This window comes from Macaca thibetana, chromosome 15 (assembly GCF_024542745.1).
Source record: "Macaca thibetana thibetana isolate TM-01 chromosome 15, ASM2454274v1, whole genome shotgun sequence".
In the NCBI taxonomy this organism is placed as follows: domain Eukaryota; kingdom Metazoa; phylum Chordata; class Mammalia; order Primates; family Cercopithecidae; genus Macaca; species Macaca thibetana.
The window spans coordinates 46,802,819-46,828,191 of record NC_065592.1 but is presented as its reverse complement, the minus strand read 5'-3'; the positions used below and the strand labels follow the sequence as shown (position 1 = coordinate 46,828,191).

General features: G+C 46.4%; 2 protein-coding genes across 4 annotated transcripts in view; one reads left to right on the top strand and one right to left on the bottom strand.

The window, feature by feature from the left end:
* The window catches only part of KIF24 (kinesin family member 24), a 76,622-nt gene extending 75,958 nt beyond the window's left edge, over window positions 1-664 (bottom strand). Inside the window, exon 1 of one of the 2 annotated variants that reach the window (XM_050760737.1) lies at window positions 501-664. The gene's annotated coding sequence lies outside the window, so the exon portion shown is untranslated. The remainder of the gene's footprint in view (window positions 1-500) is intronic. The other variant, XM_050760738.1, reaches the window with a different exon arrangement.
* A 231-nt stretch (window positions 665-895) lies between these two features.
* Window positions 896-14,854, top strand: NUDT2 (nudix hydrolase 2). Of its 2 annotated transcripts, none has more exons than XM_050760859.1 (3): window positions 896-996; window positions 10,189-10,324; window positions 14,262-14,854. In XM_050760859.1, exons 2-3 carry the CDS (start codon window positions 10,198-10,200, stop codon window positions 14,576-14,578), a joined length of 444 nt encoding a protein of 147 aa, XP_050616816.1. In that variant the 5' UTR covers window positions 896-996; window positions 10,189-10,197; the 3' UTR covers window positions 14,579-14,854. The 2 variants fall into 2 exon arrangements, with proteins under 2 accessions (XP_050616816.1, XP_050616817.1); XM_050760860.1 differs by lacking the exon at window positions 896-996 and adding an exon at window positions 9,795-10,004.
* Window positions 14,855-25,373: the final 10,519 nt, after the last annotated feature.

Below are 25,373 nucleotides of genomic sequence, written 5' to 3'. Positions count from 1 at the left end.
GCATGAAGAGGAATCCAATCTATTTCTTGTAAATTAAATTCAACTCAACAAATATTTCCTGAAAATCTACTGTATGCAAGACATTGTGAACGATGCTTGCCTTACCTTAAAGGCTTCAAAATTTTATGGGATAAGGGAAGAGAATGGGCTTCCCGGAAGTACACAACCCAAGGCCGAACAGAAGCGCCGTAAGAGAGGTGCCGCACGGTCAAGGTTATCGGTTCAAAAGCAAGAGGACATTGGGACTCAAGAGTTTAGTCTCCCAAAGTGAGAGAAGTGGCATTCAAGATAATTGCTGAAGAAAAGGCAGAGATATGGGGATGAAAGGTAGGAGAGTAGGCGAACTTTAGGAAGAACCAAGAGAGGCCAACTCCCGGTTCCTTCACAACTGCCAGTTTCCTCCCGCGCTCAGCGGACGTCACGCGCACCCCTGTCGGAGGGCAGGCGCCACGGTTCCGGACCAGACCTACCCCTCCTCTATTCTCCCCGCCCTTTCTCACCTCGGTCCAAACTCCTCGGTCTGCCCTGTCTGAGAAGAGGAGAAGACAGTGCCGTCGGGAGTGAGCCCCAAGGCCCGCAACTTAAGAGCCCTGTCAACCCGGGAGTCACCGGCGGCGGCCAGGCCGCATCTCCATGGCAACGCCACCAAGCGCCAGTTCGAACGCCCGCGCTGTGGCCCGCGCGTCGCCAGTCCCGCACCACCCACCAATGGGCATCCAAGGAATCGGTTGACGTTCGTTGACTTTTCCTCTAGAAGACCAATCAGAGGTCTGAAGAAACAGCGGGCGTAGTTCTCAATTTCCGACTTTCAGCCAATCGTTCGGCTTGAGGGAAGATCTCGCGACGTTCTCCGTGTGAGACAGGCACCCTTGAGGCGGGTCGAAGAGCCTTCTGCCAAATTCTATTGGTAGTCCCAAGCGTAACCAGGCTCTTCTGATTGGCCGGTGTACTTCCAATTTCCGCCCAAGATCCGCCTCCTGCCTCCCTCTGCTTCTGGTGAGTATGCTTAGGGTCCACTTGAATTTAGTTCTTAGTGGAGGAAATGAGCCTTGGAGCGATGGGAATCTGCCTCCGGTCTCTGCAGGGCCCGAGATGGATGTGCTCTCCTTCAAGTTGGCAGTGAGGTGTGGGCAGGCCAGGTCCCATCCGCTCTCAGGACCTCATTTTTCCTGTCTGCACCGGGAGAAGGGAGGTTCCCTGACCCTGTGAGCCTTGGTTGCCCCCGTCCGAGTGGGGATGGGATGGGTCGTCCAAATCCCAGAGGCGGGAGAGGTCCAGGTTTAGGGCCCAGAGGCCCTGGCGCCGAACCTGACCCTCCCTGGGCCTCAATTTCACTTTGTTGTTACCTGTTAAACCCCGCCTGCTTTCCAAAAGAGATTTTATGTTTTCTAATTGCTTCAATTATTGAATGGGTAATATCGTGGCAGTTATAGCAGACGTAAAGAAAGTCGAACGAGAACCCCACCGCCTTAAAAAAAAAAAAAAAAAAAAAAAAAAACTGAATGCCGCCTGGCGCGGTGGCTCACGCTTGTAATCCCAGCACTTTGGGAGGCCAAGGCGGGCGGATCACGAGCTCGGGAGATCGAGACCATCCTGGCTAACACGGTGAAACCCGGTCTCTACTGAAAAAAAAATTACAAAAATTAGCCGGGCCTCGTGGCGGGCTCCTATAATCCCAGCTACTCGGGAGGCTGAGGCAGGAGAATGGCATGAACCCGGGAGGCGGAGCTTGCAGTGAGCCGAGATTGTGCCACTGCATTCCAGCCTGGGCGACAGAGCGATACTCCGTCTCAAAAAAACAAAAAACAAACAAACAAACAAAAAAAACAATGCAATCAAATTGTCAAATGTAAAACGCTATTATAAAGTCGAGGTTAAGATGAATGATGTTAGGAGTCAGGCAGACCTACATTTGAATCACTACCCAGACATCTCTGAGCCATAATTCCCTTTCTACTCCTCTGAAAAATGGCAGTAATGCCTCAGCGGGTTGTTGTGAAGATTAAGTGAAATAATGAAGGTAAAGCACTTGACACAACGCCTGGCAAGTAGTAACTTCTTAAAAAATGGTAGCTATTATCTTTATAAGAACAGGCAAATACACTGGTCAGTGGGTTGGTGTACTTACTGTAATTGAGTACCCAATTTTGACCAAAATTAGTCAGTTAAGGGAAAAAAGGTAATTCTTACTAATAAGGAAACAAATCCATTCTTCAAAAGATAAATTATTTTTCTAGTTTCTATATTAAAAGGAATTTATTCTGTGGGACCTTATAAGGAATGTATATACTGTGGTGAACAGTGTTCAGCAGTTTTACAGACAAAATGAAAAGTCATTTCTTTACAACAGAGAAGCTTTCCGATGATCTTTTATGACACATGGATAAGAATAACTCGAGGCCGGGTGCGGTGGCTCAAGCCTGTAATCCCAGCACTTTGGGAGGCCGAGACGGGCGGATCACGAGGTCAGGAGATCGAGACCATCCTGGCTAACACGGTGAAACCCCGTCTCTACTAAAAATACAAAAAAAAACTAGCCGGGCGAGGTGGCGGGCGCCTGTAGTCCCAGCTACTCGGGAGGCTGAGGCAGGAGAATGGCGTGAACCCGGGAGGCGGAGCTTGCAGTGAGCTGAGATCCGGCCACTGCACTTCAGCCTGGGCGACAGAGCGAGACTCCGTCTCAAAAAAAAAAAAAAAAAAAAAAAAAAAAAGAATAACTCATGTATTTAGTACTTCTGATAATGTCAGACCCTTTCTCTATATATATGATTTATAAACTCCACAACAACCATGAAAAGTAGGTGTTAACTTCGTTTTACCAATGAGGAAGTTAAGTATCTTGCTCTAAGTAACAACTATTAACTTCAATAGCTAGGCCTTTCTGACTGCATAGACAGCCATGCTTTTCTGTGTTTCTGATTAAAGGAGGATGAAAATGCTTGGAATACCAGATAGATGCAGGGGCAGGTTGGACAGCTTGACCTACCTAAACTGGAGGGAATGTGGGCTGCCGAGGTACCTATGGTAGGAGCTATATCTTGCTCTAATAGAAAATTTTCACCGTGGTCTTGGTAGAGAGGGGAGGAGAGAAAAAATTATTTTAATAAAAATGATTTTAAAAAAGAAAATTCCCACCTTGGGAAATGAAGAGATGGGATGAGAGGATCACTGAACTTTAGATACATCTGTTCATTTATCTTATGGGTAGACTAGCACTTCTAATTCAACTTTTCCCGAACAAATGATTCACTTGCACCCCATCTTCCACCCAGGTACTCAAACCAAAGCCTTTCTCTTTCCCTTGGCTTATGAAACATCTCTCTGTCCCTTAGACAATGAAATATCAATATTGTCCATTTTACTTTGAAATATCTCTCAGATTCATCCCTTCCTTTCCTTTCTCACAGCCTCTGCCTTGATCTAACTAGAATCATTTGTTAACTGGTCTGTTGCAGTAGACTTGTAACTGGTTAATCTCTCTGCTTCCAGTCTGTCCTAATTCATTCCCCACCTTGCTTGCAGCTAGAATGTCTTTGTAAAATGTCAGTGTGACCAAATTATATCCTTGCCTAAGACCAGTCAGAGGCTTCATTGCCTACAGAATATAAACTAAGCTATTTACCAGTGAGATGTCATTTTGCGCTTGAGGGTGTTGCCCACACTCCTCCCTTTGCTGGCAATGCCTTGCATCTGCCTCCCTTCTGCCTGGTAAACTAACGACCCATCAGAATCCTTATGGGGTACCTTGTTAACCTAAAGATGCTTCTTTGCTGCTTTTCCATCTTATGTTGCACAAAACACACTGTAACTTGTCTGTTGGAATGTCTTCCACTTTCACTAGTCTGTTAATCTCTAGGAATTTGGTGCTTTGTAGTATTCAGCTTCATATCTGTCAATCCTTCACACTGTCTGTCGCATGGGATACACACAACAGACATGAGATGAGTCAACAAAACCCCTTTAGGGTTTTTGTTTACTCCTAAAGGCTTTTGAACCCCTAAAGGCTTCAGGCTTTAATGTTACAATTCCCCAAGTTAGCTTTCTAGAATTGTACAGCAGATGGCAGTAATAGGCTGCTTAACAAATCCCCTTCACTAAGAATGATTTTTGTCCCAACCTTGTCTGACTTTGGCCTTATCCTAGAAGCCAATATTTATGCCATTATAGGTAAAATCTCCTGTTTCCTCCCTCAGCCAACAGCAAAAATAGAAAAATGACTCAGCAGCTTCATCTCTGCAAGAATAATGGAGTGGCAGTTGTCCAGGGAAAAGTGCATTTGAGGGAATATTTTCTTTGTCTCAATTTATTCATGGTAGTTGGGGCTTTTCTTTTGCATTTCTTTTTTTTCCCTTCTCTTCCTTTTGTTATTGTTCTCACAAGAAAGAGCTTTACTCATGGGTGGGTGCCTCATTTCTGTCCACTCCAAAAGGGAAGAAAGAAACTGGCAAATTGGAGAAAAGATAATTATGATGTGGGAGGTGAAGTAGTAGTCACATAGAATTGCAGTCACATAGAACTGCTTGTGGGCAGGCAAACAGTTGGCCTTCCTCCTCATTTGGAGGAGGGCCTGGGCAAATTTTCTGGACACTAGTGCCTTAAGTTAAGTGGAACATGTGGTTTTAGGTTCCTGCTTCCCAGAAAAGAGGAGAGGAGGCATAGAAACCCTTATGAGACAGGTGCTATTAGGAGCCTGAGGCTACATTTTACCCCTCCTTCAGAGTCTCCTTCCGATACAGGACTTAACGTCTACGGCCCTCTCCCCCCAACTGAAACCTTTTTGGTGGAAATGATCCCAGCTTGACATCTTAACCTCCAAATGAATATAGATTAAAGACTGGGAATTTGGGGCCAGGCACGGTAACTTGCACCTGTAATCCCAGCACTTTGGGAGGCCAAAGTGGGAAGATCGTTTAAGGCCAGGACTTCAAGACTAGTTTGGTCAGCATAGCAAGACCCCATCTCTACAAAAAAAGTGTTTTTAAAATTTAGCCAGTTGTGATGGCTCCTGCTTGTAGTCCTAGCTACCCAGGTGGCTAAGACAGGAAAATTCCTTGAGTCCAGAAGGGATGCAGTGAGCCCTGAGGCTGCAGTGAGCTGCGATCATACCATTGCCCTACAGCCTGGATGACACAGAGAGACCCTATCAAAAAAAAAAAGACTGGGAATTTTGAAACTGGAAATGATTTTATAAATCATTTGTGTCTGTCCTCTCCCTAAGCCCTACTCTCTTTCATGGTGAACAGAGCTATGATAAGGACAAAAATTATAGACTTTGGAGTTAGACTTACTTAGATTGAGATCCCACCATTTACAGACCAGCTATGCCCTTGTGCAAGTATTTTAACCTTTTAAAATAATATCAGTGTCCTTGTAAACTAGATACAATAATGCTTCTCTTGAAAGGTCGTTTTGAGCTTTAGAAACAATAGTTGTCAAAAGTCTTGCACAGTATAGCTGGCACAGTATATATAGATGCTTAATTGATAACGCGACATGAAATGCTGTTTTTGCTAAAGGGATATTAGACTATGGAGAACAGGTCAGAGGGAAAATTTGGAGAGCTCTACCTGAACCTAAAATTACATTTCCGAGAGCTTTTTACAGTTACTCTAATTAATTTGATGAAAATATTGAAACAAACGGCATAGCCATGTATTTGTAAATTCTTTTTTTGGTACCTAGGTCCCGAACCTCCTAGGCTCTGAGGGAATTGTATATATGGAGAAAGCCAAGAATATTTTTCCTTAGCTTCTGGAACCTTCTGATGACATTGAGGGTTTTTGGTTCAGGTTTTTTCTAACCACCTCAGGCACTCTGCCACTTTTTTGAAGTGTGAATTGCCTGCTGTCAGCCTGGAGTTCTCACCTCCGCAATCCTGGCTGCAGGCATATTTGCATATTGGATGCTGTGTTCTTTAACCCCCTGAGGTTTGAATCCACTTGGAGTCTGTGTGTGAAAGCTGGCTACTTTCAAACCCGTGGACAGTTTCAGCTTTGTGGTCTCCAGAAAAACAGAAAACCCCCAACAATAGCTCCATTCACTTTTATGTAAATGGCACTCTTCAGGAAAACACTGGGCTATTTCCCAGGGCCCCAGAACATACTCAAACATTTGTTTGAGTGGGAGGTGGGGAGAGAGTTCTTTTGAGTCAATGAACATCTGTTCAGAACTGCTGTGCTGGGTCCCAAGAAAACAGAGCTTATAATCTGGCTCTTCCCCGCCAGAGGCAGCAGCAGAGATTTACTATACTAGGTATATGCGCTTGTGGTGGCATTGTACTGTGTCAGTTTAGCTACGCTGGATTCCCAGTGTCCTTCCCATCTGCTTCCAGGTGAGGGTTGTCCACAAGAAAATTTCGTGAGAGATTTGGAAAGCTGAATTGAAGTAGCGGCCGGTACACTGTGAAGGACAGAGCTGGGTCTGTACACTGTGAAGGACAGAGCAGGGTACCAGGCATGGTGGCAGTGCCTGTACTTTCTCTCTGATCTGCTGGCTCACCTTGTTGGTGAAGGTCATCACACAGCCCCCAGCACCCCCAGCTCCTACTGAATTTCCTCCTTCAGCTCCTCTGAGTCCTGGGCCATGTGTGTAGTCAGCTTTTGTAGCAGAGGGCTCCGGCTTCTCCAGATCACCTGAGTCGCTGAGCTTGCGGCCAGTGAAAGGAAGCTGTGGGTTTCAGTTTGTCCTCATGAGTTCCAGTTGTCCTTGTAGATCCCAGTTTGTTCTCAGAGGTTCCAGTTTGTCTTTGTTCTCTTCCACCTCACATCCAGTTTTCTTCCTAACTGCTGGCCTCACAGACTTCAGGCCCAACACCAGGTGCAGAGGCGACAGAGTTGCATGGATTTCTCCGCCAACTTCTAAAGATACACAATGTCTACTCCTTATAATAAATCTTTAGTTTTCTGTCACTCATAGCATTTGCTTCCCTGATTGAACTTTTAAGTTTGTTCAAGCCATGTTAAGGATGCAGAACATGGAGTGATTAAAGCCAGAAAGTTTCACAAAGGAGGTGACATCTGAGCTGCTTCTGACGAGTAGGAGGTTGTGTGTATAGAGTGGGTAGGAGGAATTCTAGAGAATAGTTGGCTCAAGTCAAGCAATTGAAAGAGCAGTGAGGAGTTCTGTATTTCTAGAAGAACTGTTCTTTCCATGGGTCCAGAATATAGGTGGAGAATGAGCATCTGATCCTAGCTCTTCTGGCCCCATTGAGATGAACTGTTAGCTGATGTGGTTCTTAGATGTAGTCATCCCTAATATACTGGCGTCCACTGAAATACATTCTTGCTAGGGTATACCCTTGTCACTACCCTAAGATTCCTCCCCCACCCCACCGCTGCTCTCCTCTCCCCAGTGGTTCCATGTGGCCAACGCAGGCTTGTCTTTCTTGGCTCCCCATGCAGGCATCTTTGCTTGTCCATGCTGTGCTGATGGTGGCAGTGGCATGGAGTTCCTGTCTTAGGCAGGGCACTGTGCCCTCTAGTCTTGGATCCCTAAGCTTATTTAGGGATTTTAACATTCATTCCATGGGACCTGAGGCAGGAGCAAGGTACCCTACATCTATAACTTTCTAATGCTTTTTGAACATCTTTGTAGGGAGGGCATGGGATTAGCTACCTGTTTCTGCCTCAGCCATGGACCAATAATATGAAATCTTTGTTCACCAGTTCTACAGTGATGGGGTGCTTCCTTTTGGCTTCTGGAATGGGGTAAGATCTTGGCATAAACAGGGAGTCCAGGAAAATAGAACATGGTGTTTAATGAAAGCCTACCACTTTATATATGATTTTGTAAACTCAAACAGGGATTTCATTATACATACTATTCAGAACTATCTTCTTTTCATGTGTCTAAAATTTTTCTTACAAGCAGCACATTAGGCTTGACCTAATTTTTTTTTTTCTTTTTCTTTTATTTTTGAGACAAGGTCTCACTGTATTGCCCAGGCTGGAGTACAGTGATGCAAACATGGCTCACTGCAGCCTCAACTTTCCAGGCTCAAGCAATCTTCCCACCTTGGCCTCCCAAGTAGCTGGAACTACAGGTGCATGCCACCACACCTGGCTAATTTTTTTCTATTTTTTTGTAGAGATGAGGTCTCACTATGTTGTCCAGGCTGGTCTCAAACTCCAGGACTCAGGTGATCCTCCTGCCTCAGCCTCCCAGAATGCTGAGATTAAAGGCATGAGCCACTGAACCCAGCCTTGACCTCATTTTTTTAATGGCTTCATACTATTTCATCATATAGATATACTGTACTTTTTGCCCATTCCCATATTGATGGATATTTGTTTCTAGCTCTTTTCCTTTTTGATATTGCAAACAAAGTTGTAGTGAACATCATTGTGTGTACATCTTAAACCTATTTTTTTTTTTTTTTTTTTTTTGAGACAGAGTCTCGCTCTGTCGCCCAGACTGGAGTGCAGTGGCCGGATCTCAGCTCTCTACAAGCTCCGCCTCCCAGGTTTTACGCCATTCTCCTGCCTCAGCCTCCCGAGTAGCTGGGACTACAGGCGCCCGCCACCTCGCCTGGCTAGTTTTTTGTATTTTTTTAGTAGAGATGGGGTTTCACCGTGTTAGCCAGGATGGTCTCGATCTCCTGACCTCGTGATCCGCCCGTCTCAGCCTCCCAAAATGCTGGAATTACAGGCTTGAGCCACCGCGCCCGGCCTTAAACCTATATTTCTTATGTGAGAGTGGCTAGAAATGGAATTGCTGACTCTTAGGGAATGTGCATTTTATGTTTTGATAATTATTGTCAAATTGCCCTCCTAAGGGGATATGCGAATTTACTTTTCTACCAACAGTATATGAGAGCACAGATCATTTCAGAAATCCCCTTTCAGATTATTTCCAATCCTTAAAAACTTTTGTTACAGGTTTGGAAAAGCTTGGAAAGATCTTGGTGTTGGGTTTGGTTTTTGGTGAGAAACTGCTATTCTCTAGAGTAACATTACCATCTGTTGGCAGTCCTGAGAATTGCCCTGGAGTAGGTTTCTGTTTGGGCCTGATTTTTATGCCTTTGACAGCTGCAAACTCATCCTGATTGAGCACCAGCAAAGGGGCCATGGAGGATAGCAACTCCTGCTCCAGCCACCCTCTCTGCATCAGCTCTGCTACCCCCGGGCACCAGGAATGTCAGGCAATGGTGGCATGTGCCTGTATTGCCAGCTGCTTGGGAGGCTGAGGGGGAGGATCACTTTCTTTTTTTGTCTTTTTTTTTTTTTTTTTTTTGAGACAGAGTCTTCCTGTGTCGCCAAGCTGGAGTGCAGTGGTCCGATCTCGGCTCACCACAACCGCAACCTCCACCTCCCGGGTTCAGGCGATTCTCCTGCCTCAGCCTTCTGAGTAGCTGGGGTTACAGGCACGTGCCACCACGCTCAGCTAATTTTTGTAGTTTTAGTAGAGACAGGGTTTCACCATGTTGGCCAGGATGGTCTCGATCTCTTGACCTCATGATCCACCCGGGGGAGGACCACTTCTGTCTGGGAGTTTGAGGCCATTCTAGGCAACATAGTGAGTCCTGTCTCTTAAAACAAAAAATGGATAAAATAAAAGACTAAAAAAATATCAGGCTGGGCATGGTGGCTCATGCCTATAATCCCAACACATTGGGAGGCTGAGGTAGGTGGATCACTTCCTGGGCAATGTAGGGAGACCCTGTCTCAAAAGAAAAACAAAAACTCAACGAAATATTTTTTTCTCTATGAAGTTACCCTCCTCCGTAGATGACCTCTCTGCATTGTCAGAAAACACATTGCTGGGGGGCTGTGTGCTTCAGGGGCTCAGGATATGGGCTGGGGCAAATGGGGTTACGGGTTTGATGATAAAACTTGTACTGCTTCTCTCCCATTCCCAGCATCTCTCTTGTTTCAGTACGTTTGCTTCTGAGGATCTCCAGTGGCATAACAAATGCAGCCCTGTTTTACAGGGAGCCCTGGAGGTGTTGGGATAGAGGCCACATTGAACTGAGGGTAGTTGCCAAGGTCCTGCAGTTACACACAAAGGTCAGTCTCTGATTCCTGGATGCCCTCCATTGGTCCTGGGCATGCTGCCTTTTTCTGTGGGCTATGAGATCACAGTTAGCTAGTCTGTGCTACTGTCCAGCACCAGATTGCTACCCCCCCAGTATGGAGCTTCCTATTTTGTGTAACTTCCCAATATTCTGTATCTTCTTTGTTAAATCCTTAGGATAAGACCATGGCCCTGAGAGCATGTGGCTTGATCATCTTCCGAAGATGCCTCATTCCCAAAGTGGACAACAATACAATTGAGTTTTTACTGCTGCAGGCATCAGATGGCATTCATCACTGGACTCCTCCCAAAGGTAGACGCCAGAGGGGCCAGCTCTTGGGAAACTGCCAAGCGCTGCTCAGAAATCTACCCAGCCAGGCCCTCCCCAAGGCTTGATTCCCAGTGACTATGTAGCAAAAGGGGGTAGGGAAGGTAGGAGCCTTGAACCTTTCTACATACAAGCTCTCTAGACCAGGCCAGAGTAGAGCTGGAAATAGAATTCTGTGACTGAATTCCAGGGTGTTTTTATGAGTATCATTCGCCAGCTCTCCAACCTCTGTGGTGAATGGCTGGGTAAGAGAAAAGCCAGTGGGCAGGGAATTGGGGACCTTGAGGTTGACTGAGTTGTATGCCCACCTCTCTGAGCTTTGGGTTTTTCATCTGTCAAACAAGGGCTTGATTAGAAAATCCTAAGGTTTTGGGCAGGCACATGCCTATAATCCCAGCACTTTTGGAGGTCAAGGTGGACAGATTGCTTGAGCCCAGGAGCTTGAGACCAGCCTGGGCAAAATGGCGAAACCCTGTCTCTACAAAAAATACAAAAATTAGCCAGGCATGGTGGTGCACACCTGTAGTCCCAGCTACTCAGGAGGCTGAGGTTAGAGAATAACTTCAGCTCGAGAGATCAAGGCTGCAGTGAGCCGAGATCGTGCCATAGCACTCCAGCCTGGACAACACAGCCTGTCTCAAAAAAAAAGAAAATGCTAAGTTTTCTTCTAGCCTGTCTCTGATTTCATTTGATCAATTTCCTTTGACTCCTAGTTCAGTGTCCCTATCATTAGGTTTTTCTTTTTATTTATTTATTTTTTGAGACGAAGTCTCTGTCTCCCAGGCTGGAGTGCAGTAGCGCGATCTCAGCTCACTGCAACCTCCCCCTCCCAGGTTCAAGCAATTCTCCTGCTTCAGCCTCCCGAGTAGCTGGGATTACAGGCACCCGCCACCACACCCAGCTAATTTTTGTATTTTTAGTAGAGACGGGGTTTCACCATGTTGGCCAGGCTGGTCTCAAACTCCTGACTTCAAGTGATCTGCCCGTCTGGGCCTCCCAAAGTGCTAGGATTGCAGGCGTGGGCCACTGCACCCGGCCGGTTTTTCTTTTGAACTAAACACAGAGAGTATGACTTCTACAGTGTTTCTGAACATAGTTGTATTTTGAGTTGGAGCATAGAGAAGTTGGGCTCCCTGATCATAGATTCATCTGCGGATTGTGGCAGGAGTGGAGGAGTGAGGGGATGGGCAGGGCCTTCTTAGACCAGGAGGCTGTAAAGATTATGGAGACCTTGGAATTGCAGCTTGACCAGCTAGCTACCTGTGCCTTGAGTCTATCACTCAGCACTGAGGGCGGAGTTGGCCAAGTCTCCAGAGGAAAGAACAGTGAAGACTACTTGGCCTTAGGCCAAGCCAACATCTGTTTGTAAGCTGGCCAGTTTTCATCCACTAGTACTCCTGACCCCACCTCCAAGAGTCAGAAAGCTGCAGTCATTTAGTCCTGAAAGAGAAGCCAGGCTGTGTAGGCAGAAATGGGAAAAAGGAGCCCTTCTTAGCTGAGGCCATTGGGATGGTTTGAGTTGGGAGGGACAGACTGTGGCTCAGGTGCCTGCTGGAATGAGGAATAGCTCTCAGACAGAAGGAAGCAGGGACTTTATTTTTAAAATTATTTTGTTATTATTATTATTATTTCATAGAGACAGGGTCTTACTATATTGCCCAGGCTGGTCTTGAACTCCTGGGCTCAAGTGATCTGCCCAGCTCGTCTCCCAAAGTGCTGGAATTATAGGCGTGAGCCACCACACCTAGCCGAAAGCAGGGACTTTAAAAGGGAGTGGGGTTAGAAGGGTTGGACAAAGATCCAGGATTGAAGGAAAATAAGGAAATGGGAACAGGAAATAAATTTTGCATGTTTGAGTTGTACTGGGGAGAAACAAAGTGAAAAAAGAGACAGAAGCCTCACAAATACTGTGAATAGGAATAGTCACACTTGTCTCCAGATCACCTGAGTCACACTGCCTTGTTCCTCTCTCTACCTGATGTCAGTGGACCGCTCCTAATTCTTTCCTGCTTCAGCAGAAGCTACCCTGTTAATTAACACTGATGGGCAGAATACTGAATAGATGCCGCTGGGAGGGGTGTGCTCAGGGACTTCCATACACCTCTGAGGGTAGGTGGGACATCCAGAATCAGTATCACCCGTCACTAGCAGCATCCCTCCCACCTTGCTCCCCCGATGCATTACCTATCTGTCTTTGTGTACACCACTATAGGAGGTGCTTGTGCAGAGAAAATTCCCTAGAAGCCATAAGCTAGAATGGTTTTTAAGTACTAAGTTTCTGGGGTTTTTTGTTTGTTTGTTTGTTTGAGACGAGTCTCCCTGTGTTGCCCAAGCTGGAGTACAATGGCACAATCTCGGCTCACTGCAACCTCCGCCTCCCGGGCTCGAGTGATTCTCCTGCCTCAGCCTCCCAAGTATCTGGGATTACAGGCGCCCGCTGCCACGCCCAACTCATTATTGTATTTTTAGTAGAGACAGGGTTTCACCATGTTGGCCAGGCTGGTCTCAAACTCCTGACCTCAGATGATCCACCTGCCTCGGCCTCCCAAAGTGCTGGGATTACAGGCATGAACCACCGCACCCGGCCCCTGGGGAGTTTTTTGTGCAGCAACTGGCTCTGGGCATTGTAGACCCCTGGGAAGGAGGAGGGCCCCCAATCTCCAAACCAAGGAGGGAACAACTGAGAGATTCTGCTCCCCATGAGCCTGTGAGCCAGGAGGCCTCCCTAGAAACTTACTGGAGCCAAGTGTAGACAGAGTCTGCCAGACCCTTCCCAGTCCTTGCCCCCTCTGGGGAAGCTGAGGATTTGTGGGAGGGGCCTAGAGGTAAAACTGAGAGCTGCTTCAGCCTGCAGAGCTTCAAGTTCTCCCACAGCAGTTTCTTGGCAGCTGTCTTCTTGGGTTTGGGTGTTGCTAACATATTTTCTTAGAAGTGGTTCTCAGCTGGCCCTTAGTCTAAGTTCCCATCAAGGGTTTCCCTATGAAACTGAAATCTGGCCTTGCCCAGTAAGAAAGAGGAAAACAATTTGGAAAAAGCCTGGTAGCTTAATGGAAACAGCTGCTCATTCAGCTGTGCAGGGTTTTGAGCCTGTCTTTTGGCCCTGGAATGTCAGGGTCCACCTGCAGACAATGTTAAGTCCTCACTGGATTGTAGGCAAAGTACTTCCTCGTCAGCTAACTTCCACTTGTTAAGAAAGGACTTCCCCCTCCTTGGAAAAGGTCACTTTAAGGTCTCCAGTAGAAAAGTGATTCCTTAGAGCATGGGATGAAGAAAGTTCCAAAGAATAAGAAAGCAGACATCTGAAGAAGGTCATCTTATACCATCAAAGAGCAGTATTCTAAACCTGACTTGCTATACACATGGTCTGTTTCACTCTCTGCAGAGAAGATGGAGTGGGAAGGTGGGATTGCTCACACCCCAAGAACTAGACACTACCTGCCCTATACCCCCTTCCCAGGCATGTTAGGATATTGCCAATCTCCAGGCTTCCTTTAGCCTAGGAACACCTAGAAAAGTCACTGAATGGCTGGGTGTGGTGGCTCATACCTGTAATCTCAGCACTTTGGGAGGCTGAGGCAGGAGGATGACTTGAGGCCAGGAGTTTGAGACCAGCCTGGGAAATATAGTGAGACCCCATATTTACCAAATAAATAAATAAATAAATAAATAAAAAATTAGCTGGGCATGGTGGCACATGCCTGTTGTTCTAACTACTCAGGAGGCTGAGGTGGGAGGATCACTTGAGCCCAGGAATTCAAGGCTGCGGTGAGCTGATTGCCCTACTGCACTCTGGCCTGGGCAACAGAGTGAGTCCCTGTCTCAAAACAAAACAGAAAAAATATATATATATAGTCTGGAAAATCCAGCTTTGGGAACTTTGGAAGATTTCCTCCTCCTTTTCTTCCTATTTTCTCCTAACTAGGCCATGTGGAACCAGGAGAGGATGACTTGGAAACAGCCCTGAGGGAGACTCGAGAGGAAGCGGGCATAGAAGCAGGCCAGCTGACCATCATTGAGGGGTTCAAAAGAGAACTCAATTATGTGGCCAGGAACAAGCCTAAAACAGTCATTTACTGGCTGGCAGAGGTGAAGGACTATGATGTGGAGATCCGCCTCTCCCATGAGCACCAAGCCTACTGCTGGCTGGGGCTGGAGGAGGCCTGCCAGTTGGCTCAGTTCAAGGAGATGAAGGCAGCACTCCAAGAAGGACACCAGTTTCTTTGCTCCACAGAGGCCTGAGCTGACTGGAGCAGAGTCATTTGCTTCAGTAGGATCCTTGTGGGCCTTCTAAGATGAAGCCACCCTCAGGTCCAGGGAAGGTTGTGCTAGTATTTGGCTCATCACAGCCAAGAGCAGATAGATTCGTGAAATCGGCTCAACTCCCAGATGAGAGCATGCAAAAATCTTGGCTGGGTGGAAAGGAAGGCAAAGAGTAAAAATAAAAAAGGCCAGGCCCAGTAAGTGTACCTTGTATTTTATAAATAAACTGCAAGCAGCTCAAAGTTGTCCTTCTAACCTGTTGTGTTTATTTCTTGGACTTTTGGCATTGGTGGGAAGAAGAAAGCTGAAGTGAATCAGAGTTCTGACCTTAACCAGAGGGAACTCTGTGTCCATACAGTATCCCCAGAGAACTTAAGAGCTAGGGATTCCAAATGGAAGAGACCCAGCACTGCCAGGATGGCTCTCTTGCCTCTGGAATGCCAAGCACACCCACCCCATCCCCACCAGTGGCCCTGAGACTTTGTGACCCACAGTCAGGATTTCCAAGTGAGTGGGACTGGAGTGCAGGAATTGGGTCTGTTCTACTCACTAATATATCTTTCACCAGCACCAGGCACATATGTTGTAAGTACTCAGTAAATATTACCTTAAATAGGGCTGGGCACGATGGCTCACACCTGTAATCCCAGCACTTTGTGAGGCCGAGGTGGGCGGATCACTTGAGGTCAGGAGTTTGAGACTAGCATGGGCAACATGGTGAAACCCTGTCTCTACTAAAAATACAAAAATTAGCTGGGGGTGGTGGCACATACCTGTAATCCCAGCTACTCGAGAGGCTGAGGCAAAGAATCACTTGAACCTGGAAAATGAAAGTTACAGTGAGCTGAGATCGTGCCACCCCACTCCAGCTTGGGCAACAAAGCAAGACTGTCTCAAAAAATAAAAATATTACCTTAAATAATTAGAGACTAGATAGGCATGGTGGCTCACGCCTATAATCCCAGCACTTTGAGAGGCCGAGGTGGGTGGATAACTTGAGGTCAGGAGTTTAAGACCATCTTGACCAACTTGGTGAAACTCTATCTCTACTAAAAACACAAACAGCTGGGCGTGGTGGTGCACACCTGTAATCCCAGCTTCTTGGGAGGCTGAGGCAGGAGAATTGCTTGAACCTGGGAGGTGGAGGTTGCAGTGAGCTGAGATGGTGCCATTGCACTCCAGCGTAGGCAACAGAGTGAGACTTTCTCAAAAGTAAATAAATAGGCTGGGCACGGTGGCTCACACCTGTCATCCCAGCACTTTGGGAGGCCAAGGCAGGTGGATCACCTGAAGTCAGGAGCTCAAGACCAGCCTGGCCAACATGGTGAAAACCCGTCTTTACTAAAAATGCAAAAATTAGCCTGGCATGGTGGCTTATGCCTGTAGTCCCAGCTACTTGGGAGGCTGAGGCAGGAGAATCACTTGAACCCAGGAGGCGGAGGTTGCAGTGAGCTGAGAGCCCACTGCACTCCAGCCTGGGCAACAGAGTGAGACTCCACTTCAAATAAATAAATAATTAGAGATAGGAGGAATTTTGGACTCCCCGAGTCACAACAGAGGAGGGACAGGCAACCCTGGACCCCCAGGTCAGTGACACATGCACTCTGTGGTCTCAGCCCAGGCCTGCCTCACAGGGTGATAAGCCTTGTCAACATGACTAAGGTCACTGGGAATGAGACAAGCCCAGACCCAAAGGAATCTGCTGGGCCACCCAGTAGTCATATCACTACACCTGTGCATTCCTCACCTGAAGCTGCCTTCCCCACCCTCAGCAAAACCTCATCATTAATGTTTTTCTCTTTCTATCTACTTTTTTTTTGTTTTGTTTTGAGACAGAGTTTCGCTCTTCTTGCCCTGGCTGTAGTGCAATGGCACGATCTCAGCTCACTGCAACCTCTGTCTCCTGGGTTCAAGTGATTCTCCTGCCTCAGCCTCCTGAGTAGCTGGGATTACAGGCGCCCGCCACCACGCCCGGCTAATATTTTGTATTTTTTAGTAGAGACGGGGTTTCACTATGTTGGTCAGGCTGGTCTCGAACTCTGGACCTCAGGTGATCCGCCCACCTTGGCCTCCCAAAGTGCTGGGATTACAGGCGTAAGCCACCACACCCAGCCCTCCTATCTACTCTCTTTGTCCACAACTCCACTGTAAGACCCAGAGATGCTACAGTTGGGTCTCAGCCCTGTTTTCCCTTGCTACTAGGGCTCAAGGAATGCAGGAGCAGGTGTTAGATCCCACAGCCCTTCCAGGAGCTGTTAGCAGCTGGATTCATGTGGATTTTATTAGAAAGCTGTTGCCCAATGAAGTGCAGAAGATTGAAAGCGAAGGGGCATTGGCAGAGGTCAGCCTGGATTACTAGGGTCAAGAACAGCCACCCCCAAAGGAAGAAAAGACAACTTGCCCAGGTCTTAAGCAGACTTCCAGATGTTTTTAGTCCCCAGTTCTCCGTGCAGACAGGGCAAAAGTACTAGTGAACAGGATCTTGGAGCACAGCCAGGGGTCTGAATGGTTTTGTTCCTCAACCCTCTGAGCAGCATTCTCTGAAGGAGGCCTGCTGCAGGAAGTTTTTGGAGCTTAATGTTCTTTTTCCAGGCCAGCAGGGACCACGTTGCACTGATTTAATAAATGCCTGCTGGGCAGTGGTGCCAAACCACAGACGAGCTGCCTCCTAACAAGGGCTGGCCGGCTGCGCACTCTCAGAATGGGAGGCTGTGGAATCTCAAGTCTAAGATCTCATACATCAAAGTTGGAAGGGACTTGGAAAATGACCTGATTTGGCTGCTCATTTTTATTGCTGGGGAAATTGAGACTTAACAAGGCGGATGGCCCTGGCAGTATCTATATGTGGGGTGCTTTGAGGAGTGGGTGCCAGAGGGAAGACTGCTTTAGAATATATATATATATAGCTATATATATATAGCTTTGAAGTCATTCATCTGGGCCTTACAGAGTGTTCCATTAAAATGTAGGTACTTCGGTTAAGAGGTCACCCGTAAGTTGTATTCTTTTCTTTTTTTTTTTGAGAAGGAGTCTCGCTGTGTTGCCCAGGCTGGAGTACAGTGGTGTGATCCCGGCTCACTGCCGTCTCCGCCTCCCTGCCGTCTCCGCCTCCTGGGTTCACACCATTCTCCTGCCTCAGCCTCCCGGGTAGCTGGGACTACAGGCGCCCACCACCACTCCCACCTAATTTTTGTTGTTGTTGTTGTTATTGTATTTTTAGTAGAGATGGGATTTCACCTTGTTAGCCAGGATGGTCTCAATCTCCTGACCTTGTGATCCACCCGCCTCGGCCTCCCAAAGTGCTGGGATTGCAGGTGTGAGCCACCACCGCGCCCGGCTGTAAGTTGTATTCTTTGCAGGAATGATTGACAGTGGGGTGGGACTAAAGCATGTTATGGGAGGTGGATGAGGGTGGGAGAGAGAGAGGAGCTGAGATTGGGATGTAGCAGGTGAGTAGGCTTTGACAACATCACCACTTTGCTTTTGGCCAGTGGGGCTTGTTCAATCTGAACTCAGAGGTGCCAGAGCATTACAAAGTCCAGCTCCCATGCCCTACCACCCCCCTCTCAACTGGCAGAGCAGCACTCTGCCGATGCTGCACTTTGGGTTAGGCCAGGCCTCAGGGAGACCTCAGCAGAGTTGCACCAGTTCAGGAGATGCTTCCATGTTGAAGTTTTCCTCCAGAGAATGGTGATGGTCAGAACTAATCTAAAATTGGAGGAGAGCCCTGCCCCAGCCCCTCTGAGGGAGAGCTCTCCCCTGGGACCTCAGCCAGTTTACCAGCTCTTTGGCTGTCAGAGTCTCAGAGTTCTAGAGTCCAGTCCTTCCCAGGTTCTTATGTTCTTTTTTGTTTGTTTGTTTGTTTTGTTTTGTTTTGTTTTGTTTGAGATGGAGTCTTGCTCTGTCTCCCAGGCTGGAGTGCAGTGGCGCGATCTCAGCTCACTGCAACCTCCACTTCCTGGGTTCAAGTAATTCTCCTGCCTCAGCCCCCTGAGTAGCTGGGATTACAGGCACCCACCACCGTGCCCAGCTAACTTTTGTATTTTTAGTAGAGATGGGGTTTCGTCATGTTGACCAGGCTGGTTTCGAACCCCTGACCTCAGGTGATCCACCCGTCTCAGCCTCCCAAAGTGCTGGCCCAGGTTCTTTTATTTTTATTTTTATTTTTATTTTATTTTATTTTTTTTTGAGACAGAGTCTCGCTCTGTCGCCCAGGCAGGAGTGCAGTGGCCAGATCTCAGCTCACTACAAGCTCCGCCTCCCGGGTTTACGCCATTCTCCTGCCTCAGCCTCCCGAGTAGCTGGGACTACAGGCACCCGCCACCTCACCCGGCTAGTTTTTTGTATTTTTTAGTAGAGACGGGGTTTCACCGGTTTAGCCAGAATGGTCTCGATCTCCTGACCTTGTGATTCGCCCGTCTCGGCCTCCCAAAGTGCTGGGATTACAGGCTTGAGCCACCGTGCCCGGCCTATTTTTATTTTTTATTTTTTATTTTTGAGGTGGAGTCTCTCTCTGTCCCCCCAGGCTGGAGTGCAGTAGCGCAATCTCGGCTCACTGCAAGCTCCGCCTCCCATGGCCCAGGTTCTTTATGTAGAGTTTCAGTGGATTAAGTGAGTAGGTCAAGCAGAGATTGCTGATGTGGTCATCTTTACACTCCACAGGAGTTTCCCCGGGAAATAAGCTTAGGGAATGGGGAGCTAGAAGAGCATCTTGCTCCATCATGGGGTTGGCTTCAGAGTGTAGCCTCTTGCTTCTTTTTACAGGCATCAGAAGAAAGATGACCAAGGTTGGGCATGTGGCATTGGCTCACACCTGTAATCCCAGCACTTTGGGAGGAGAGGCAGGAGGATCACTGAGCCCAGGAGTTAGAGACCAGTCTGGGCAATGTAGTGAGACCCCCATCTCTACAAAAAAAAAAAAAAATTAGCCAGGTATGGTGATGTGTACCTGTAGACCCAGCTACTCAGAACACTGAGGAGGGGAGAATTGCTTAAGCCCAGGAGGTTGAGGTTGCAGTGAACCAAGATTGTGACACTGCACTCCAGCCTGGGCGCCAGAGTGAGACCGTTATCTCAAAATTTATTATTATTATTATTATTATTATTATTATTATTTTGAGGTGGAGTCTTTCTCTGTCACCCAGGCTGGAGTGGAGTGGCACAACCTCGACGCACTGCAGCCTCCATCTCCCCGGTTCAAGCAATTCTCCTGCCTCAACCTCCTGAGTAGCTGGGACTATAGGTGCGTGCCACCACACCCAACTAATTTTTTTTTTTTTTTTTGTATTTTTAGTAGAGACAGGGTTTCACCGTGTTAAACAGGATGGTCTCAATCTCCTGACCTTGTGTTCTCATGATCCGCCCGCCTTGACCTCCCAAAGTGCTGGGATTACAGGCGTGAGCCACTGCGCCCAACCAATTAATTTTTTAAAAAAAGGAAGAAGAAAAATGACCAGTCCTTCCCAAGTTCTCCACAGAGGGTGACTTAGGGAAGGAGCCTAGGCAGAACCACAGTTTGGAGAGAAGCAGCCTCTGGCTTGACATACCTTTGTTTAAACATTTATGTCATCACTTTTATGGCTCCTAAAGTCCTGCCTCCTTCAGATAGCTTTCCCAGGATACTCAGAAATTGCTGGTTTCTGTTTTCCTTATGGCTACTTCCCCTCTTAAAACTCATCTGGCACCTTAGAAAGTTGCTTCATTTAAAAAAAAAATCTGCATCTGGTATGACTGTTGCTCCTTTAGCTCAGGGGTGCCTTCCCACCCACCCTCTCAAGATGACTAGTGTTGGCTGGGCACAGTTGCTTATGCCTATAATCCCAGCACTTTGGGAGGTCAAGGTGGGCGGATCACCAGAGGTCAGGAGTTCGAGACCAGCCTGACCAACATAGTGAAACCCCGTCTCTACTAAAAAATACAAAATATTAGCCGGGCGTGGTGGCGGGCGCCTGTAATCCCAGCTACTCAGGAGGCTGAGGCAGGAGAATCACTTGAACCCAGGAGACAGAGGTTGCAGTGAGCTGAGATCGTGTCATTGCACTACAGCCAGGGCAAGAAGAGCGAAACTCTGTCTCAAAACAAAACAAACAAAAAAAGTAGATAGAAAGAGAAAAACATTAATGATGAGGTTTTGCTGAGGGTGGGGAAGGCAGCTTCAGGTGAGGAATGCACAGGTGTAGAGATATGACTGCTGGGTGGCCCAGCAGATTCCTTTGGGTCTGGGCTTGTCTCATTCCCAGTGACCTTAGTCATGTTGACAAGGCTTATCACCCTGTGAGGCAGGCCTGGGCTGAGACCACAGAGTGCATGTGTCACTGACCTGGGGGTCCAGGGTTGCCTGTCCCTCCTCTGTTGTGACTTGGGGAGTCCAAAATTCCTCCTATCTCTAATTATTTATTTATTTGAAGTGGAATCTCGCTCTGTTGCCCAGGCTGGAGTGCAATGGTGTGCTCTCAGCTCACTGCAACCTCTGCTTCCCGGGTCCAAGTGATTCTCCTGCCTCAGCCTCCCGGGTAGCTGGGATTACAGGTGCCCACCACCATACATGGCTAATTTTTGTATTTTTAGTAGAGATGGGGTTTCACCATCTTGGTCAGTCTGGTCTTGAACTCCTGACCTCAGGTGATCCAACCACCTTGGCCTCCCAAAGTGCTGGGATTACAGGTGTGAGCCACCGAACCCAGCCTATCTCAAAGAATTTTTAAATTTATCTTGTGATTTATTCTTTGATCACTGGTTATTCAGGAGTGTGTTGTTTAAATTCCACACATTTGTTAATTTCTCCAACTTCCTTCTGTTATTAATTTCTAATTTTATTCCATTGTGACTACAGAATATACTTTGTATGATTTCAATCCTTTTAAATGCATTAAGACTTATTTTATAAAATAACAGATTATGTACCTTGGAGAATGTTCCATGTACTCTTGAGAAGAATATATATTCTGTTGTTGCTCATGGAGTATACTATAGATGTATTAGGTCTGGTTGGTTCAAATATTCTATTTCCTTGTTGATCTTCTGCCTAGTTGTTCTATGTATTATTGAAAGTGGGGCATGGAAATCTCCAACTATTATTGTTTTTTTTTTTGGCCATGGAAAAACCCTCTTATTTATTTGATTAAACAAAAATAAAATAAGCTGCATAGGAACAATTTTAAAGTCCACAGAGACACCAACTTGTTTTAGGGCTGTAGTAGTTGATATAGCATCTCCGCTGCCTTCTCCAGCCTACTCTGTAGACCACAGCAATACATTCAAAGCTTGTTAGCTAATGCAGGTGTTTTTGAACACTTTTCCATTGGTTCTTCACCTGCTCATTGCCTGTCACATGTGCAGCCTGCAATCATAGCGTTTAAGATTTAAAAGTGAAAGCCAAAAGAAAAACAAGCAAACAAAAACTCACTTTTGCCTAAAGCTTTGGGCGAAATGTTCATTTCCCCACCCATCCAGTGAATTGACAGAATTCACACCACCATGGCAATAACCAGTTCAAAGTGGCAAAAGGCAGTCAGCATCCCAGAGGAACTTACAGCATGGTTTCTGCAGCCAGGGGAGTTGTTTTGGTAGTATGTAGTCCTTGTATCATGTCTGCCTTGGACAAATAAAAATTAAGAGGTTTAACTTAGTCATTCTAACATAGGCAACATGCCCATGTTAATCCCCCCAATTCTGCATTAACTTTTTTCTTAAAAAAGTAAAATAAACTCAACTGAATCATATGTTCTGCAGTTAAAAATTAAAGCACTAGGCTGGGCGCGGTGGCTCATGCCTATAATCCCAGCAGTTTGGGAAGCCAAGGCAGGCAGATCACAAGGCTGGGAGATTGAGACCATCCTGGCCAACATGGTGAAACCCCATCTCTACTAAAAGTATAAAAAAATCAGCTGGGCGTGGTGGCATGTGCCTGTACTCTCAGCTACTCGGGAGACTGAGGCAGGAGAATCGCTTGAACCCAGGAAGCAGAGGTTACAGTGAGCTGAGATCATATCACTGCACTCCAGTCTGGCTACAGAGCGAGAGTCTGTCTCAAAAAATAAAAATAAGTAAGTAAGTAAGTAAATAAATAAATAAAGCACTAGCTACTTGGGAGGTTGAGGTGGGAGGATCTCTTGAGCCCGGGAGGTCAAGGTGACAGTGAGCCATGATCACACCACTGCACTCCAGCCTCGGCAACAGAACAAGACCCTGTCTTTAAAAAATAATAATAAACAAATAAAGCATTTTGCCAATATTGCACAAGGTCTAATGGACAGTATTAAGCAAGATTCTAAAAAAATACTAACAACCCTCCCATCTACCCAAGTATACCTAACATGGTAGTAAAAAACAACATCCCTTACCAACCCACCTGCATTGATTTCAGGAGAAAAGGAAAAAAGAATGAAATCTTACCATCCTAAAAACAAGATAACTCCAGGAAAAATATTTATCTGAAGAAAGACAACTACAGAGACTGCTGGAAATATAAAGAATGATTACAGAGCTGGTTATTTAAAGCAAGTAAACACTTTGCTACACACATTAACATTCAGTCAGTGTGCTCTAAGACAGTCTTAAGGAAAATAGTACCCGAGCTTTTAAGTTAATACAATCATTGAAAGAAGGTCTAAGACCATATGGATACACAAAACTTTCAGAACCATTATTGGTTAAGTGATGATGGCAAACATCCCACCAGGCTGGCTTGTTAACCTGTAAGATGAATTTTAAAAACGGACATTCTCGAGATGTCTCTTCACCATGGTATTTATAAGCCAAACTCACAACAACGACAATGGTTTTAGGACCCTCCTCTCTTCCAACCAAACCAAAAACTAACTAGGGAAGAAAGAGGCAGGAGGGCCAATACGATATATTTTGGTGATGTGCTTCTCAACTTTATCAAGTATTGAATAAAAGTAAAAGGGAAAAACAACCCATCAATGTGTTACCTTTGGTAGAAAAAAAATTAAAACACAAAACAAAAGAGCAACACACACTTCATCAGTCATTGCTCAGTAAAAACAGTGATTGTCCAATATTGTTATTTTTTATTTTATTTTATTTTTTTTTAGATGGAGCCTTGCTCTGTTGCCCAGGCTGGAGTGCAATGGAGTGATCTCAGCTCACTACAACCTCCAGCTCACTGCAACCTCCAGCTCACTGCAACCTACGCCTCCTGGGTTCAAGCAATTCTCCTGCCTCAGCCTCCTGAGTAGCTGGGATTACAGGCGCCCGCCACCATGCCCAGCTGATTTTTGTATTTTTAGTAGTGACGGAGTTTCACCATTTTGGTCAGGCTGGTCTCGAACTCCTGACCTTGTGATCTGCCCGCCTTGGCCTCCCAAAGTGCTGGGATTACAGGCGTGAGCCACCGCGCCACTGCACCCAGCCCCTTTTCTTTTTTATAATAGCAATGGGGTCTCACCGTATTGCCCAGGCTGATCTTGAACTCCTGGGCTCAAGCAATCCTCCCACTTCAGCCTCCCAAGGTGCTAGGATTACAGGTGTGAGGACTGCGACTGGCTGTTGTTATTGAAATGTCTATTCTGCCTTCAATTCTGACAGTTTTTGCTGTATGTATCTTTGGACTTTTTGTTTCACCCAACTTTTATGCTAAAACTAGAGTTAGACTAAATCATAACTCATCATTGAAGTCCATTAAAAGTGGGTCAAATTGTATGTGTTACACTATCTAAAATCTTGCTTATCATTCCATATCACTTTTTAAATAGAATGTAATTTATTTTGTGGCCAGGCTCAGTGGCTCATGCCTGTAATCCTAGCACTTTGGGAGGCTGAGGCAGGTGGATTGCCTAAGCTCAGGAGCTTGAGACCACCCTGGGCAACATGGTCAAACCATGTCTCTACTAAAATACAAAAAATTAGCTGAGTGTGGTGGTGCACACCTATAGTCCCAGCTGCTCAGGAGGCTGAAGCATGAGAATCATTTGAGCCTGGGAGGCAGAGGTTGCAGTGAGCTGAGATCACACCACTGCACTCCAGCCTAGGTGACAGAACAAGACTCTGTCTCTGAAAAAAAAAAAAAAAAAAAAAAGAATGTAATTTATTTTGTGCTTTTGATTTTTTCTAGAAATTTACTTAGACAAAAAGCACTGTTTATTTGTTTTAAAGAGATGGAGACTTACTATATTATCTAGGCTGGTCTCAAACTCCTGGCCTCAAGCAATCCTCCCTCCTCAGCCTCCTAAGTGCTGGGATTACAGGCATTAGCCACTGTGCCCAGCACCTGTAAAAGCAGTATTTGGTAGAATCATGTTTTAACATAGACTCAACAGTTCCCTGACCCTGAAGAGGAGCCACAAAGTCCTAGTCTAGCTCCTATGTCATGTTTAAAGGATGTGGGGTCCAGACAGAATCATCAATGGTCAGGGTCAGGGCTCAACCTGGGGTCCAGAGTGGTTATGTCTGGGAGGCTCAGTGGTATCGCTAGGCATGGAATTCAAGCATAACACTATTGAGAGGCCAATTCGGGCACTAGGGAGGGAAGAGGGAGCAAGTGTTCTAAGTGCAACAGACTATGTATGTCCCTGTGCCTGAAAGAACTGGTTCCAGCCAGGTTCTGGCCCCCAAGGTTTGTAAGGTTTAGAAAGTGGCCAATATCTCTTGTGATGTCTCAGGCACAGAGATGAATGTGCAAGGAACTATGTATGTCTTCTGGCCCCTGTGGGGTAGACTAAGGCTGGGTGATAGGGAAGGCAACTAGGTAAATATTGTGGGAGTGAGTGAAGGTGGGTAGTTTACCTCCTTGTATTGGATGTGGTTTCACCTA

Bases quoted from the DNA above. Each gene is read 5' to 3' on its own strand.
- NUDT2 (XM_050760859.1), top strand. From the start codon at position 10,198: ATGGCCCTGAGAGCATGTGGCTTGATCATCTTCCGAAGATGCCTCATT. The intron at 10,325-14,261 runs GTAGACGCCAGA...TCTCCTAACTAG, and splicing joins TCACTGGACTCCTCCCAAAG to GCCATGTGGAACCAGGAGAG.